Source organism: Tachypleus tridentatus, chromosome 6 (assembly GCF_004210375.1).
Source record: "Tachypleus tridentatus isolate NWPU-2018 chromosome 6, ASM421037v1, whole genome shotgun sequence".
NCBI lineage: Eukaryota > Metazoa > Arthropoda > Merostomata > Xiphosura > Limulidae > Tachypleus > Tachypleus tridentatus.
In genome coordinates, this window is record NC_134830.1 from 93,882,640 (window position 1) to 93,898,580 (window position 15,941).

At 34.2% G+C, this 15,941-nt stretch overlaps 1 protein-coding gene across 8 annotated transcripts in view; it reads right to left on the bottom strand.

Moving 5' to 3' along the window:
• LOC143253063 (mitochondrial 10-formyltetrahydrofolate dehydrogenase-like) overlaps positions 1-15,941 on the bottom strand; it is a 93,078-nt gene that overhangs the window by 35,112 nt on the left and 42,025 nt on the right. For all 8 annotated transcript variants that reach the window (XM_076506239.1, XM_076506241.1, XM_076506244.1 and 5 more), the window contains 2 exons: positions 11,815-11,949; positions 10,220-10,348 (listed from right to left, as the gene is read on the bottom strand). In XM_076506239.1, coding sequence (XP_076362354.1) covers positions 10,220-10,348; positions 11,815-11,949 — 264 coding nt within the window. The remainder of the gene's footprint in view (positions 1-10,219; positions 10,349-11,814; positions 11,950-15,941) is intronic.

Genomic DNA, 15,941 nt, shown 5'->3' on the forward strand with positions numbered 1-15,941 from the left:
GACGGTTGGTTCTCTTTTATTTTTGCCTGGCATCCACTGTAAGCACCACTCATGTTATTGACTCCATCATAAGTTTGTGCTCTTAATCCTGACAGTGGTAAATTGAGTCTCGTCAGTACATCGAGTATAGTCGAGGATATTGTTTCACCAGTTGTATTGGAAACACTGTACAAACCAAGAAATGTCTCATGGACGTCAAGGTTCTCATCTACGTATCGTACACATATTGCTTCCTGTTCGGCACCTGTAACATCTTGAGTGCCATCAACCATAAATATTTTACTTTGCTGCACTTTGTGTGCTATGTTCCTTAGTATTTGATGGCTGAACATCTCCATTATTTCATTCTGAGCCTGGGATGATGTGAATATGGTTTTCTTTCACAAGTAGGCCGTCAACTCAGGATCTTCCTCCTCCAGTAGCTTCATTAACTGCAGGAAGTTCCTCTCTGTATCAGTATGTCCACGTAAAGCTAAACCTTGATGCAGTAAAAAACGTGTAAATTCTGAATATTTTGGCTAGACTTCTTTTGCATTCTTCCTGTTACTTCTTTTTTCCATTATTTAGCTGGACAGTCACTGGAATTACATCAAGCGAACCTTCTGGATATACAGCGAATCTGTGCTGAGAGGAGGATTGGTGTTCGTTTAATTTCTGTTTTATCTTTTTCCAGTTGCAAAAACCAGTGGATATGAAGGTATACTCCACTGGCCTCTTCAATTTCCCTGTAAAAAGGCCTCTATTTTCCGTCTTGGCACAATGGAAGCATATGACATTTTTGAGTCTGATTGTTGAAGTGCAGCCATGGGAACTCACAAACCACTTGCCCTGGAAGCTGATATTTTGAGATTTTGCTTTCTGTTGTGATATTAGCTGTGTGTCTGGATGATATGGTTTTCCACACTGTATCTGTAGAGTGTCAGATTTTTTCATTACTGCACAAACTTGTTTCACAACTACCTGGTGGTTCATGATGTGCAATAGTTGCACAAGCATTTTCAGACTCGTCCTCTAATGAACATGATATTTCCTCTGTATGGCAAGTTTCTATTCCTTTGCTTGAGGTTGTTGGATTATCTGCATCTTTATTGTCACTTGTAGTACTAGTAACTGGCTTGCAGAACTGTCTAATATTGGAAAGTTTCAGACGCTTGCTTGTCATAATTGGAATCTGTTTCCCAGATGACTCAACAGGCTAAAATATAGTATTTATTGGAAAACTCTAACGTAAAAGGAATGAAGATATAACAGAATGGAAGTAGGACTGAACTGTACAATGTATTTAAGTCGAACGCGCAAACCTCACAATGACTTCCGAGCCAACTGACCGCCTGGGCATCACTGGGACAATAATATGTGCTAGTTACAACACAAGTAATTGCATGTTTCTTGAAAAATACTTACACAATCACAAATATATTATATTCCTCTTAAAGTTCATCAAAAGGCAAACACGTTGTGATGTAATGTCTATAAGCACGTCTATTAAATAAAAACACCTGAACAAAAACTAGCAATACAATTTGAGTAGAGGCTTCAGGCCACTGAAATTGCTCCTTTTGTGTTCTAATTATACGAAAAAATACAATATTTTTATTATCTATGATAAGAGAATATATTGTTCTTTTACCATAAAGCACCAGCACTTTATTAGAGGGTGATGATAATCTGAAATTTCATAGATTAATGAGGGCCCCAAACACAGATCTAATGAGCCCTGTTGTAAAATCGAGGTTCAGACTGAAGGGAGCGGAGGGGGGTGATGTAGGGCGTATCTGGATCCGAGCGACCCGAACCTGTCGTTAAATGTACACTAAACGTACACTATGGTCAGCGGCTCCGGCAGCTGAGGAGAGTAAGGCATTCAACAATAAAACTGACTAGACATGCATAAGAACAAATGGCATAGGAAAACTGCACAATATACACATAAGATTGATGCAGCTACAAGCTACAAATGGCCTGCCAGATCTAGATCACAGGAGCTTATGCTTGGGAATAATATTTTCGAATTTCATGCTCTGTTCAATCTGTTGTGAGGAAAATTTTACTTAATCTTACACTATGTACAAGACGTAGGTAAATTCTGTGATTCTGCATATATACTTAGGCCTACTGACTGATACTTACGAACTATCGCTTAGATCGTAAAGCTTAGAAGCATGCCTATATTAAAAATGTACATTTCAGCTACTGAAAAACCTACATCTAGGCCTAATTATGTAATTCGATTGGTAAGAACATGAGAATCACAAGAACAAACACACAATTTGTAGGCCTGTGATGCAATAAAACAATTCAACAGACCAAACTGTAGGGGGGATGACTGTATGCACCAAAACCCCCCACCTAAAATGAAGGGAGGATGTATTCCACCCATTCACCCCCAGAATCTACTCCCCTGTATGTGCTCCATTCCCCCACTGCATCCTCACCTAAAAATAAATAAAGTTTGAACAACAGGTAGTATTAGTTGAAGCTCCAATGACTAACCAAACTAACCTTTTGACCTACTCTCTTCCACTCCACCTGGTTCCGTCACGAGAACTAATGAATACAGGTTAACTGTGATGAATAACCTGGAAGGTTTTAACCAAAAATACAGTGTACCTGCAATTTTATTTAATGCTGAGAAATTTTATTAAGTTCTGAACTTTAGATATTCTACAGGTAGGTGAAGTTTTTTTCATGGAAAAAACAACAGTAACAAACAGACTTGTAAAACAATACAGTTTTACTTAATGTTTCTCAGAAGTCTAATGCAAGGATATTTTGACATGATAAAGCTGAAATATTGATCTGTAAGTTAAATTGTCAGTTGTACATGAACTTCACAGATAATGGTTTATACATCATAAGAAATATATCAATATTGTATACCCAATATTTTATACAGCTGCAATAGGAATATTTTCAATTATGCACATTGAAATATTTCTAATAAGCAAACTGTCTTTCTGAATATTTTCCAAATGTGCATTCATTACAAAACAGTTTTGAAACATGAAAATGCAGCCTGTATGTATTGGGTTGAGGAATAATTTGTGAGCATTTTTTCAAGTTAAAAAAATATATTCATAAATGAAACGCTTTCGCAAAATATTTCATGTCATTTGGTAGATAATTTTTTGCTCTAATAGATGGTGTGTTTGATTTTCATATGTCTTTAATTTTTGCTTTCATTTTCAGCTCATTAAATGGAATGTCAAGTGGACAAAATCGAGCATTTTCGACACCATCTGCTTTTCGCATTTAATTTCTTGCAATTTCGTTTAAAACAATGCATACTATATACCTAGGTATTACATGAAATAAAGTATCATAATAAATGTTTTGGGTGTCATGTGTTCATGCATTGAAGTATTGTATAGTCTTGCATGTAATGCTTGAATGAAATTATTTAAAAATGCTCACGAATTATTCCTCAACCTAATATAAAAGTGTGAGGCAGGAGGTAACATTTAAACAATGAAACCTTGTAATTTATGCCATGACTGTGGCAGTTTTAAGTGCAAGAAAGCCCATAAAAGAAAGAAAAGAAAGGTGTTGTCAAAAGCTAATGATTAAAGTGGGGTTAGTATTGAGAGTGGGGGGATGTGTGTCCCATTATCTGATGGGGCAAAAGGCAGTCTTATGCTCACAGGTAATTTAATAAAAATCCAGGGAAACAATTGGATCACAAACATATTCTACAAACAAGGATGTGTATATGTTAAGCCTGTAACATGCAATTTAACCAGTATCACTGATAAAGGCCTTGATACACTTTGGAAGCCTAAGAAAGTTGAATCATCAGATTCAACTGAAGAAGCCTAGCCTCCCAGTGGCCCAGCAATTGATATTGCTGTTGATGCTACCGAAGGAGATAAAGATTGAAGAGCAACAGGAAAAGATGCCAAAGGTACTTCCATCTCCAAGGAAACCACTACACCCAAAAACAGAAGAAGTTCTTTCTAGCACAAAGGGCATCTTAAAGGACACTTAAGTCCTGCAAAAATAGATGTCTGGTGAACATCAGGAGGACTGATATCACTGATGAAGACCAAGGAATTCATGGTGAAGATGAGCCAGACAATTCATTCTATGGTTCCTGCCATCACCAAAAGAACTTTCACCTCAAGTGTAAGATCTTCCAGAAGATTACATAAAACATATGATGTCATAGTATCTGAGGCACCACCAGCATAGTAACCATAAGAGACACCCCAGAAGAGAGAGAGCATAGAACTTTCTTGCAAGCCACTTAAGATAATAACATACCAGCCTATGTTAGAGCAGATTCCACTGCTTAACTCAATGGTTATATGTAATTCCACTGGGCTTAGATTGCATAGAGCATGATACACAATTCAACAATATTTTAAAAAACTGAGCTTTCTTAATGTATCTTCATAAAAATTGATACAATTTTGTTCAAGATTACAAGTATTTTGTACATAAAGAATGAGATTATTTAAATAAAGTATTTTCATTAAATAGTTGTTATTTTTGTATTGTAGTTATTTTCAGTCAGACTCTGAAAATTTCAAGTGTTTTCATCAACATATTGTCAAGTGGAATGTTCAAAATTAAAATAAGAAAAATGTACTTACCTTTTAATTTTAAATTATTTTTAAAATCTTCTTGATATTAAGTTTTTACTTTTTTTACAAAAAGTTTATTTTTTTTTTAATGTTTTATTTTCCCTTCCTATCCTTTAGCATTATTACTTATTGTGACATACATAAATAGGCATTTCTGAGTTTTCTTTGGCAGAAACACTTAAGGCATTAGCAAAAAGTTGGAATATTTGTTTAAACATTAAGCCTGATAAACTAACAGCAATTTGGCTTATGCTTTTAAAACAGAACTACGATATAACTAAATTATAAAACTAAAACCTAATTACAATTTAATTGCCTATCTAACTAACATATTTATAAGTGAGAAATGATGCTAAAGCACTAAATTCTCTATGGAATTCTTCACAACAATTTTAAAATAGCTATTCGGAAATAGTATTTCAAAATGTGATTTTTGTTATTGGTTATAAACATCTAGCCCAACTAACTGGTTGAAAAGTCACATCAATGTGTGTAGAGAATAGTCATTGCATCTATACAGAATTTGCAGAAATTTCTCTCTTTCCTCCAAATGTCCCTTGAGACGATTGAAAGAATGTACAACCAAAGCAATTAACTAGATACTTTCTATGTACCAGAGGTTTAGTACAGTCATATCATTATCAAATTACAAAGTCCAAATGTTAAAACATTTTTCAATAATTAACTGAAGCTTAATAATTTTTCTTTAAAGTTTATTTTGAAATAAGGGAATTAAAACTTAGATAATATAAAACTTTGAACTATAATGTAAATCTTAATGATAATTTCACTGATAAACATTGATAATAAGATTACTTAAATACGTTTTGAATGCAACAAGTAAAATCTTGTGACATGTGGATTACAGGGTTGACCATAATCAGAAGGACCTACTCATAAACAATGAGTTAACCAACATTCTCATGAAGTGGTACTAAGTGGGTGGAGGACTAGGTTCTCTATAATTGGGAACAAGCTCAGTTGAGATAAAAGGCCCCTCCTCCATTGAAATATAAGGAAGAGGTCCAGCTCTCGCAAGACAGGATTATTGTAAGCTGAGTGGAACCTGTTGATGGGCCAAGCAGACCATAACATGCCAAAGGTACTTGCACCTCCATAAAACTGAACAACCTTTTCAAATAAGAGAAGACAACAACACTGGAAGCCCTGATCACTTTCTGTGGTGAATGTATGTCTTGTATATAGATTTAGATTATAAGTATCTTATCTTATACCCAAGTTTTAATGGAAAATACTTTGGCTTCTGCACTTGAATGCACATGAAAAGTTTTAGTGGCTTAACAGTTTATTTTTTGTTTTATACTACGTTCTACCTCTTATATGCATATGAGTGTGTGAAAAAGCAGGGCTTTGGAAGATTTTTTTATTATGAGTGTTTACTCACACACATGTGATCATGCAAGCAAGAAACAGGTAAGGTCAGGTTAAGGCTATAAAATGTAATAATTGTTTTTTGTTATTTTTATTAACTGATTAAAAAGTTATTTCTCTTCATGTATTTTGTGATTAATATGAAAGGAAATATTTTGTATCTACTTATTAAGTTGAAGTACAGAATGTGATTTTGGGGACAGTAAGTACAGTTTTTGAAGGCTGTATGAGCTAAAGTATTATATTTTATTCTCCTTTTAAATTCTTGTTAAAGGTTATTACACATTGCACTGTTTAATTTGCATTTTACTTCATATTTATCTGTTTCATTTTGCCCACCCAGTGTGGGTTCCGTCGACAGCACTCCACCACAGACCACCTAATTCGTCTTGAAACATCTATCAGAGAAGCCTTTCTCAACCGCCAACATCTTGTATCAATATTCTTTGACATAGAGAAGGCTTACGACACAACATGGAGGTATGGCGTTTTGCGAGACCTCCATACATATGGGTTACGTGGCCATCTACCCATGTTTATTAAACATTTTTTAATGGACAGGAGATTCCAAGTTCGTGTCGGTTTGACACTTTCCCGTTCTTTTGTACAGGAACTTGGAGTCCCTCAAGGCTGTGTATTGAGTGTTACACTCTTCAGTATAAAGATAAATGCCATCACTGAACAACTCCCTCTCACTGTTGCGAATGGGCTGTATGTCGATGACTTTCACATCTCATGTCAGTCGTCAAACATGAGATATATTGAGCGGCAACTACAAACCGCCTCAATTGTGTGCGGAAGTGGACTATGGCGAACGGCTTTAATTTCTCTCTCTCAAAACTGTATCCATGCACTTTTGCCGTCGACGGGTATTCACCCTGATCCTGAACTTCATATCGGTGGAGTTTTGCTGCCAGTTGTCCCGGAGACCAAGTTCTTGGGGCTTATCTTTGATCGTAAACTGACCTTTATACCACACTTAAAGCAGTTTCGGGTCAAATGCACAAGAGCACTGAACATCCTCCGTGTTCTCTCTTCTACCAGTTGGGGGGCAGATCGCTGTTCAATGTTAAAGGTATATCGTGCTCTTATTAGATCGAAACTCGATTATGGATCAATGGTCTATGGCTCTGCCAGACCCTTGGCCTTAAAGATGCTGGACCCGTTCATCACCAAGGACTTGACTCTGCACTGGGGCTTTCCGTACTTCTCCAGTTCAAAGTATATACATTGAATCTCATGAACCTTCTCTACACCTTCGCCGTTTGCAACTATCTTTACAATATACTTCGAAACTTCATTCCTTACCAAAGCATCCCACCTGGAAATGTGTTTTCCTTCCTCAGTGGGCAGTACTTTTTCAGAACAGACGATCTGTCATTGCTCCGTTTGGCCTTCGCATCCGGAAGCAATTGGATGAATTGGGTCTGTCCTTGGATAACATTGCATGTTCCACAGGTCGGCCCATCCCACCATGGCTTATTACAGCCCCCAAATGTGACCTTTCTTTCAGTCACCTAAAAAAGGCAGATACTCCAGATTGGAAGTACCGTCTTTTATTCAATGAATATCTTTCAAACAATCATTCAGTTCCTATTTATACAGATGGTTGCAAATCAGGTAATTCAGTGGGCTCTGCTATGGTTTGCTATGGGTCAGTAGTTGCATGCAGAATCCCTTCTACAGCTTCTGTGTTCACTGCTGAACTGTATGCCATATCTCTTGCCCTGGATCATATTGCAGCTGAGCAGTACTCCAACTGCACTATTTATACTGATTCGCTTAGTTCTATACTTGCCTTGGAATCGCTACACGTTAGCTCACATCCTATTCTCGCTGATATTCGTAACCGACTGGCCCGTTTCTCATTAGCAGCTACTTCAATCCAGTTTTTCTGGATACCAGGCCATGTTGGTATTCGCTGGAACGAGCTTGCAGACATGGCAGCTAAATATGTCTGCTTCAGCACCATCACTCCTATGCCTATTCCGTACATGGACTATGGTGTTATCTTCAAGGCTCGGCTCCGTGCCAGCTGGCAGTCCACTTGGAGTGAGCAACGTGACAACAAACTTTTTCAAATCAAACCCAAAATTGGACTTTGGCCATCTAGCTTCCGTAAAGTTCGGAAGGAGGAAGTTGTTCTCACTAGGCTACGCATTGGTCACAGTTTTTTAACTCATCATTTTCTTTTATCTGGAACTGATGCACCAATGTGTAATTTGTGTAACACTCAAATCACTATCAGCCACGTTTTACTTTCTTGCCATCGTTACAATTCTCAACGACGGCAATATTTTAAACATATTTTTTCCCAGGGTCAATCTGTAACATTGGACAGAGTTATTGGTGATGGTGACTCTGTCCACCTTGATAATGTTTTAATTTTTAATGGCCATTAACCTTTTAATCTCATTTAAGTGTTGCATGTTTATTCATTATACCTTTTTAATTGTGGTTCCTTTTTTACAGTTTTAATCTCTGTCATTCAATTTGACATTGGACAATGGCCAGAACATTAAATAACTTGACACCAGGACTGGAAAGGCCAACTTCAGGTGACTAACGCTCCTGTTTGAACTATCCGTTTGAACTACTCGTTAGTCATCCTGGCGAGTTGTTATTATACTTTTACTGCATATCATTTCACACTTTACTAATTAACTTTTAGTACTGGCCATATTGACTCATAACCCGAACCAGGACTGGAAAGACCAACTTCAGGTGACTGACGGTGGTTTTATACTTACCTGTTAGTCTTCCTGGCGGTTACGATCATTACCATTCTGCTACAGGTAGTTCTTTACAACTTTGTTGACTGGATGTCAACATTGGTTTTTACGCCATTTTCTGTCTTAATTGCCGTTTTGCTTTTATCTTCAATTACTTCTACAAATTTTACTCCATTTACTTGACTTTATCTTTTTACTGGACATTTGGCTACTCATTATTACGATTTTGCAGAGTGTCTTTTAAAACTTTTACTTTCTTTTACATTTTGATAATAGCTGCTATGACACATAACCCAGAACCAGGACTGGAAAGGCCAACTTCAGGTGATTGACGGTGGTTCTTGAACTTACCTGTTAATCTTCCTGGCGGGTTATGATCATTACCTTTTTGCTAGAGTAAATACCTTACAACTTCTTATACTCTACCTTTTATCTTAACATTGTAGACTAGGTGTCAACATTGGTTTTATACTTTTTTGTTTTACCTTCAGTTCCATTTATGTCTATTACTACATTTATTTATTTATTTATTTTTACATTTTTACCGAATGTCTGGCGCAGATAGCCTTGCTGCTTTGTGCCATAAAACACTAAATCAATCAATCAAACTGTTTCATTTTATACCTACCTTTTCATGAGAAAGTAGCTTAAAATAATTATTAAATTTTTAAACATGTATTTTTCAACATTAAAGATGTTCTTTCATTTTTCATGTCTTAACTATCATATCTTTTCCAATTGTTAGTCTCTTCAGTTTTAAAATGAACAATGTACCTCTGTGTTTTCTTTATTTCTTTTTTTTTATTGTATGTAATTAAGAAATGCTTCATTTATGCTATAATGTATTCTCACATATATTTTTCAGTATTAGAGTATTTTGTACGTTTCTTTAACATTTGTAAAGAATTAAAAGCTTTAACTTAAAAAGTGATTTTACATTAATGTATCTAACTTATTTTTAGTTTATCTTTTACAGAAATTACTGCACATCTTTGTTAAAGGGGTTTGTGTGTGTGTGCATGTGTGTTTTCTTATAGCAAAGCCACATAGGGCTATCTACTGAGTCCACCGTGTTAAAGGGGTTTAATATTGTACTGCAATTATTGTCAAAGAATTCATAGCATTCACTTGGAGTGTATGCTTTCAAGAATGAAATTAATGTGCTCCCTGATTGGTTTTAAGGTTAATTTTAATCTTTGGCTTGAAGAAAACCAGAAATACAGAACGGAGGAAAAAGTGTGATAAGTAGGTGTTTATGTTTTCATCTGGTTTAGGGATACACAAATTAAAATGTTTTCATTTATTTAATTTATATGTAGTTTTAAAATAAACACATGGTCCTTTTTTTAGTTACTGAGATTACCTTCTAATTCTTTGTTACTTTAGAAGGCCATACTATGCATACATCTTTTCATCTTCAAACACGAGCTTATAAAATAAATTGACTTAAAAATAGTTGTCAGTATCAAGTTTAATGTGTCACAGTTTTATATTTAAAGATGTAATACAAACCTTAACAGAGTCTGCTAATTTCAGCTCTTCCTGTGTTAATTCTATTTCTTGTGTTTCATCCTCAGACTGCCCATACTTTGCAGCATTGATCATCTTTCCATCTTCAAACATAAGCCTCTGAACATTAATCTATCATTTAAGAGATGAATAATATTTTAAAATTCAGTTTTGAATGTATCTAGAAAACAAACATTTGTACTATGAATTAAAACATGTAGGAAAGTTTTCCACATATAATTATACTATGGAGAAAATTATAGTCAATTATTTTAACTTTATCCATTTGCTCATAGCTTGTTTGAAGGCAGTTTTGATCTGAAAATGAATTATATGAAATTTCTTTTAAGATTTTTTCTCAGTAATTCAATAAAACAATTTCTGATGGACAGAAATCAGTTTTTGCTGGTCAAAAATACTCCAAACAAACAACTGCGGACAAGACTGTTTTTTGATAGATATGTAAACAAGATACTTGAGAAGGTACTTTAAACTATCAATGATAGAAGTGGTTGAGGTAGAAAATTAAAATTCTCCAAAAGTGGTGTTAAGTGCCTCTAGTTATTCTCTTTATGAGATAGAGCACAGTCAACTAGATATTTTCGTAATTACATTACTGTAAAGTCAAATGTGAGTTATCACCCTGAAAAAAATAAGATATAAGTCAGCACAAGAGGAACTCAGTGGACATATAACTTCAACAACAGCTATTGAAAATATGTAACCAAGCCAAAAGATTAAATAAGACATCAGATCATGAACAGAAGAATGAGTAAAGCTGTTTACATGTGCTCTTTATACATTAATCCAACAATCAACATTAGTTTATTCTGAGAGGAAAAAAACTATCATACTCAATGTACAACGTTTGTAGAAAAGTATGGTGTGAAATCAGTACAATTCTGAAGCTGCATTTCAGCTAACTACATCAGTGATTTAAGAAAAACTAATGACACTGATTGCTGAAAAGTCTTTTCACATTAGGAACCATCATGCAATTCCCTCAAGAGCATAACTTATCAGGCAAGAATTCATCTTCTAACAAAATAATTATCCTAACCATACAGCAAATGTGATGAACTGGTTTGTTGATGATAAAGCATCGAGTGAAATGCTAACAATCATGATAATGCCTAATGTAAATATTCATGAGACTGTTCCAGCCTATGTAAAAATTAATGAGGTGAAAAAAATAATCAAACAACTTTGAAAAATTGTGGGGAGTAATACAGCTATATAGGAACAATATTCCACAATAGTACATTAATGAGCCATATGACACAATCAACACAAAAATAAGGTGTAATGCACTTTGTAAAGCACACATACAGAGATAATACTAGAACACTGAATTTATAAAATTGTCACCTAGTTCTGTTATTCATTGTTTCTTGTGATTCACGTATATATGCAATACTTGTGTGTTTCCATAATTATTTCCATTAATATAAGTAACTAAAGAATATAAGTCAATATGGTTAAATGCTTTTACTATAAAAAATAATAATTTTTTTATTGCATAAAATATAATACTTATAAATGACAATTTTTGCAAAATTTAGCAACTAGACCATCAATTGTTGTCTAAAGTATCTTACAGGTTTCCAATCACTTCCAAATAACACCAGGCCTTCTTTATGAACAATAGCTGGTTGCTTCATTCCTTCAATGGTAACCTCTTGACCGGATGGCACTGGAGCTGACCAAATCTGAGACCCATACACTTTAACAGGCTGACACAAGAAATCATATACATAGACAAATGATTAAAGTTAACAGTCTAAAGAACATATTTAGTTAGAACAATATCTTGCACCTAACATCTCATCAATTTACACCTAATCCTTCAAAAACACATGGCTATGCCAACTGGCACAAGATACTAAAAACACTTGTGCTATAAACATGATATTATACATAAAGTTCACAGGTTCAAGTATTTAAATACTATTTAATATTTGAAAGGCTTATCAAGCATCTTCCTTTCTAGAGTTTCCACAAGAAAACTATCTTTTATATGTTTATAACCATAGTTAATCAAATTGTATAACAAAAGCAGCAATTTATCTGATGATGTGGCTTTGATCATGTGTAAATTCTGCTTTATAAATAGGTAAGCTCTCTTAAAATGTAAAAACATTAGATATGTTGATAAAATATTTTGTAAAATCTTACACAAGAACAGTTTTTATTAACTATTTTTTTCACAAAAAGAAAACCTTTCCAAATAATGGTAAAAACAGAGGTCTCAACTGTAATGATCTTGTTTCCATTTATCAACTATTTAATGTGTGGAATACCGCTTAAATCTTCATTGGTAAAAACCAAAGAAAAAGCAAAATTTAATAACCTAACTATCTCATAATTATCAGATACTAGCCTTTCTTCATCATCCCTCAAGGATCTTACTCCTATTCTAACATTTTGTTTATCCTTGATGTATTTAAAGAAATCCTTAATGTTGAGTTTTGCAATTTATCTGCCAACCCTTTTCTCATATATCATTTTTGAAGTCCTAATTTCCTGTTTCACCAATTTTTTTGACATTCCATTATCTTCTAAGTCTTCTGTCATAAAAGTCAATTTAAATTTTGTACGTTTATGCCATTACTATAGACATTAAGATTGTCTTCTGGTAAAAACCAGCACATGTTGGTGTATAAAAGACATTTTAGTTTCATTAATAAATGACCTTAAAACACCAAATTTTTTTTTGTTTTAATAGGACAGTGAATGTTTGGCTTTGCAACTTCTATAGGAGAGTTTCACTTAAACACTAACTGTAACTAACAGTTAGAGACTTAATAAAATCTAGAAGACAGTACATGGTTTCCTCAGAGTCAGAGTTCATATACCATTAGTGATTCAGATTTCCATGACTTTTCCAAAATTTTCCATAGCTCTCCAAACTGATTTTCCAGACCAATTATAACATGATATAAATCATATAATCTACATTAACTTTTATTTTATACATATTTTGTTAAAGAATATATACATATAATTAAATGTGAAATCCAATGATAAGAACACAGACTAAAAATTCTTTGACTTTACCACCTTGTTTCCAATTTCTTCATGCAAAATATGCAAAAGACTATTTACCATAATATTAATTAATTTATTTACACTGTAATTAATTAATGTCGAGGCTATGGAGGTTTCTAGAAAGCCCATGTAATAGATACATATATGGCTGTGACCACACAACTGGAAATAGAGTAAAAGTAAAGTCACATATAAGAGAAGTTCTGTCAGAACAAAAAGTTATAAAATCTTTTATAAAATTATTGGCAAAGTAGCTAATATGTTAAGAGTAAAATTAATTGTTTGAAAGATATAAAAACAAAATAATTTGTCTCATCAAAGGTTGTTCTAAACTAATTAAACCCATATATGTAGACTTTGACAAAAGGAAGATGATTATTGGAAGTTCAGGATACAATTGAAATAACTTGCATAGCAATACAATAATGCAGCAATAAAGTAAAATAGTTTGGTTTGTCAACAGCAGTTTAAAGCAACTGAACTGGCCTAAGTGGTCTTTTGACAAAAAGAGAACTTTATTGTGTTTAAGATATAACCATGATCTCCATAGTGTAAAGAATTTTTTTTACATACATACTAAGAAAAACAAGTGGAGTGTATGCTATTTACTTATTGTTGAATTTACCTCCACGAAGTCACAGACACTTAATGTATCAGAATCTTTAGCCGAACAAACCCATAGGTTGATATTACTTTATATACATACTTTTAAGGATGGTGCATCTTTTTTGAAATCTTTGATATTTAGCCCGAAGTTTTGCAATATTATTTGTAAAGATAAGTTTCTTTTTCCATATCTTTTTATTTGGTTCAAGCATCTCCCTCTGTTGATTGAGGTATTGCTTATATTTCTGTCTACTATTTTGGGTGGCAGTGAGCAGTTTCTCTTGAAAAAGGAACTTCAAGAATATTTCAAAATGACTGCACCTAATATTAGATTAATTGCTGACCAATAAGTAGAAATCCTTCATGTTTTAAAGCATTAACCCTTTAATTAAAGGAATGTCCCTTTCAACAGTTGCTTGCTCATGAGAAAGTATCAAAAAGAGTTTGACATGGCATAAGGACCTGTAATCTGTAGTTTGGTCCATGTGTTTGAATAAAAAGAAGTCAAACCTACTGGTTTTTAAGTCAAAATTCTTGAAGATAAGGAAATTTGGTTTCTAAACTTGAATTAAAAACAAGCCATACCATATGATTAAATAATCATATTATTCTTCTTTAATTTTTTTCAAATTAAAAAGACTGAACAGTACATACTGAAGAGAAGTATACTATCCATCACATCCATCCAAGGCTATTTTCAGAGGAGAAAAACAGCTGACATCAGTATATTAACAACAAATAATTCTAAATGAAAGGTCAAAACTAACAAATGCTCATTGCAAATTGTAACCTGATCTTTTAGAGCTGCCTTCTCTGTACCAATTGATACCTTCATCTGTTATTATATTATATTTCACAATCTTTCTCAGACTTACAAAAGAAAAGGGAGTATAAGGTGGCATAATATTTAATGTTATATATTTATAATTAATATCTAAGCTTGTTTAAGTTTAATATATACACTGCTGGCCAAAATCTTAAGGGCAATAAACATAAAGAAAAAATATGCATCTTGCGTTGTTAGACTCAACCACTTATTTGAGTATAGCTTCGAAAGATGAAAATAAGAAAACCAAAAATAAAAAAAAACAACTTTTTTAGCAGTTAATAGGGAAAATGTGAACACTATAAAATTAGCCTAAATACTAGTTGGTCAAAAGTTTAAGACCATACTGAAATGAAGCGTTAATCAGTAAACACGTAAAGAAATTTAGTCATTTGTGTTCAAGCATTAGCATTGTCAACAACTCCCACTGACATCTCCTGTGTTACATTGGGTAAAACCATGGCAAAGGTTAAAAAGTTGATAGAGTTTGAATGTCGCAGAATTATCAAGCTGCAAAAGCAAGGTCTCTCTCAATATGCCATCACTGATGAAATTGGGTATAGTAAAACTGCTGTTGCAAATTTCTAGAAAGACCCTAAGGGATCCATAACGAGAATTTCAAGTGGTCGGCCCAAGAAAATTTCCCCAGCATTAAGCAGGAGGAGGATTCAACGGGTTGTCCGGCAAGACACCAGCCAATCATTGAACCAGATTAAGGTCCTTTTGGATGCAGAATGCAGCTCAAGAACAATAAGACGGCATCTACGAGAGAAAGACTTTAAAAACTGTAAACGTCTTCAAAGGCCAAGTCTTCTTCCACACCACGAAACAACTCGGTTAAACTTTGCTGAGAAACACCAAACCTGAAATGTAGAAAAGTGGATGAAGGTTTTGTTCTCTGATGAGAAAAAAATTTAACCTGGATGGTCCAGATGGCTTCCAACGTTACTGGCACGATAAGGATATCCCACCAGAGATATTTTCTACACCACACAATGGAGGAGGTTCCATCATGATCTGAGGTGCTTTCTCTTTCCATGGAACAATGGAGCTTCACATTATACAGGGGCGTCAAACAGCAGCTGGCTACATTGACATGTTGGAAAGAGCATCCTTATTGACTAAAGGCCCTCACTTGTGTGGAAATGACTGGGTCTTTCAGCAGGACAATGCTGCAATCCACAATACCCGCAAGACAAGGGACTTTTTCATAGCAAATAATGTGATTCTTTTGGACCATCCAGT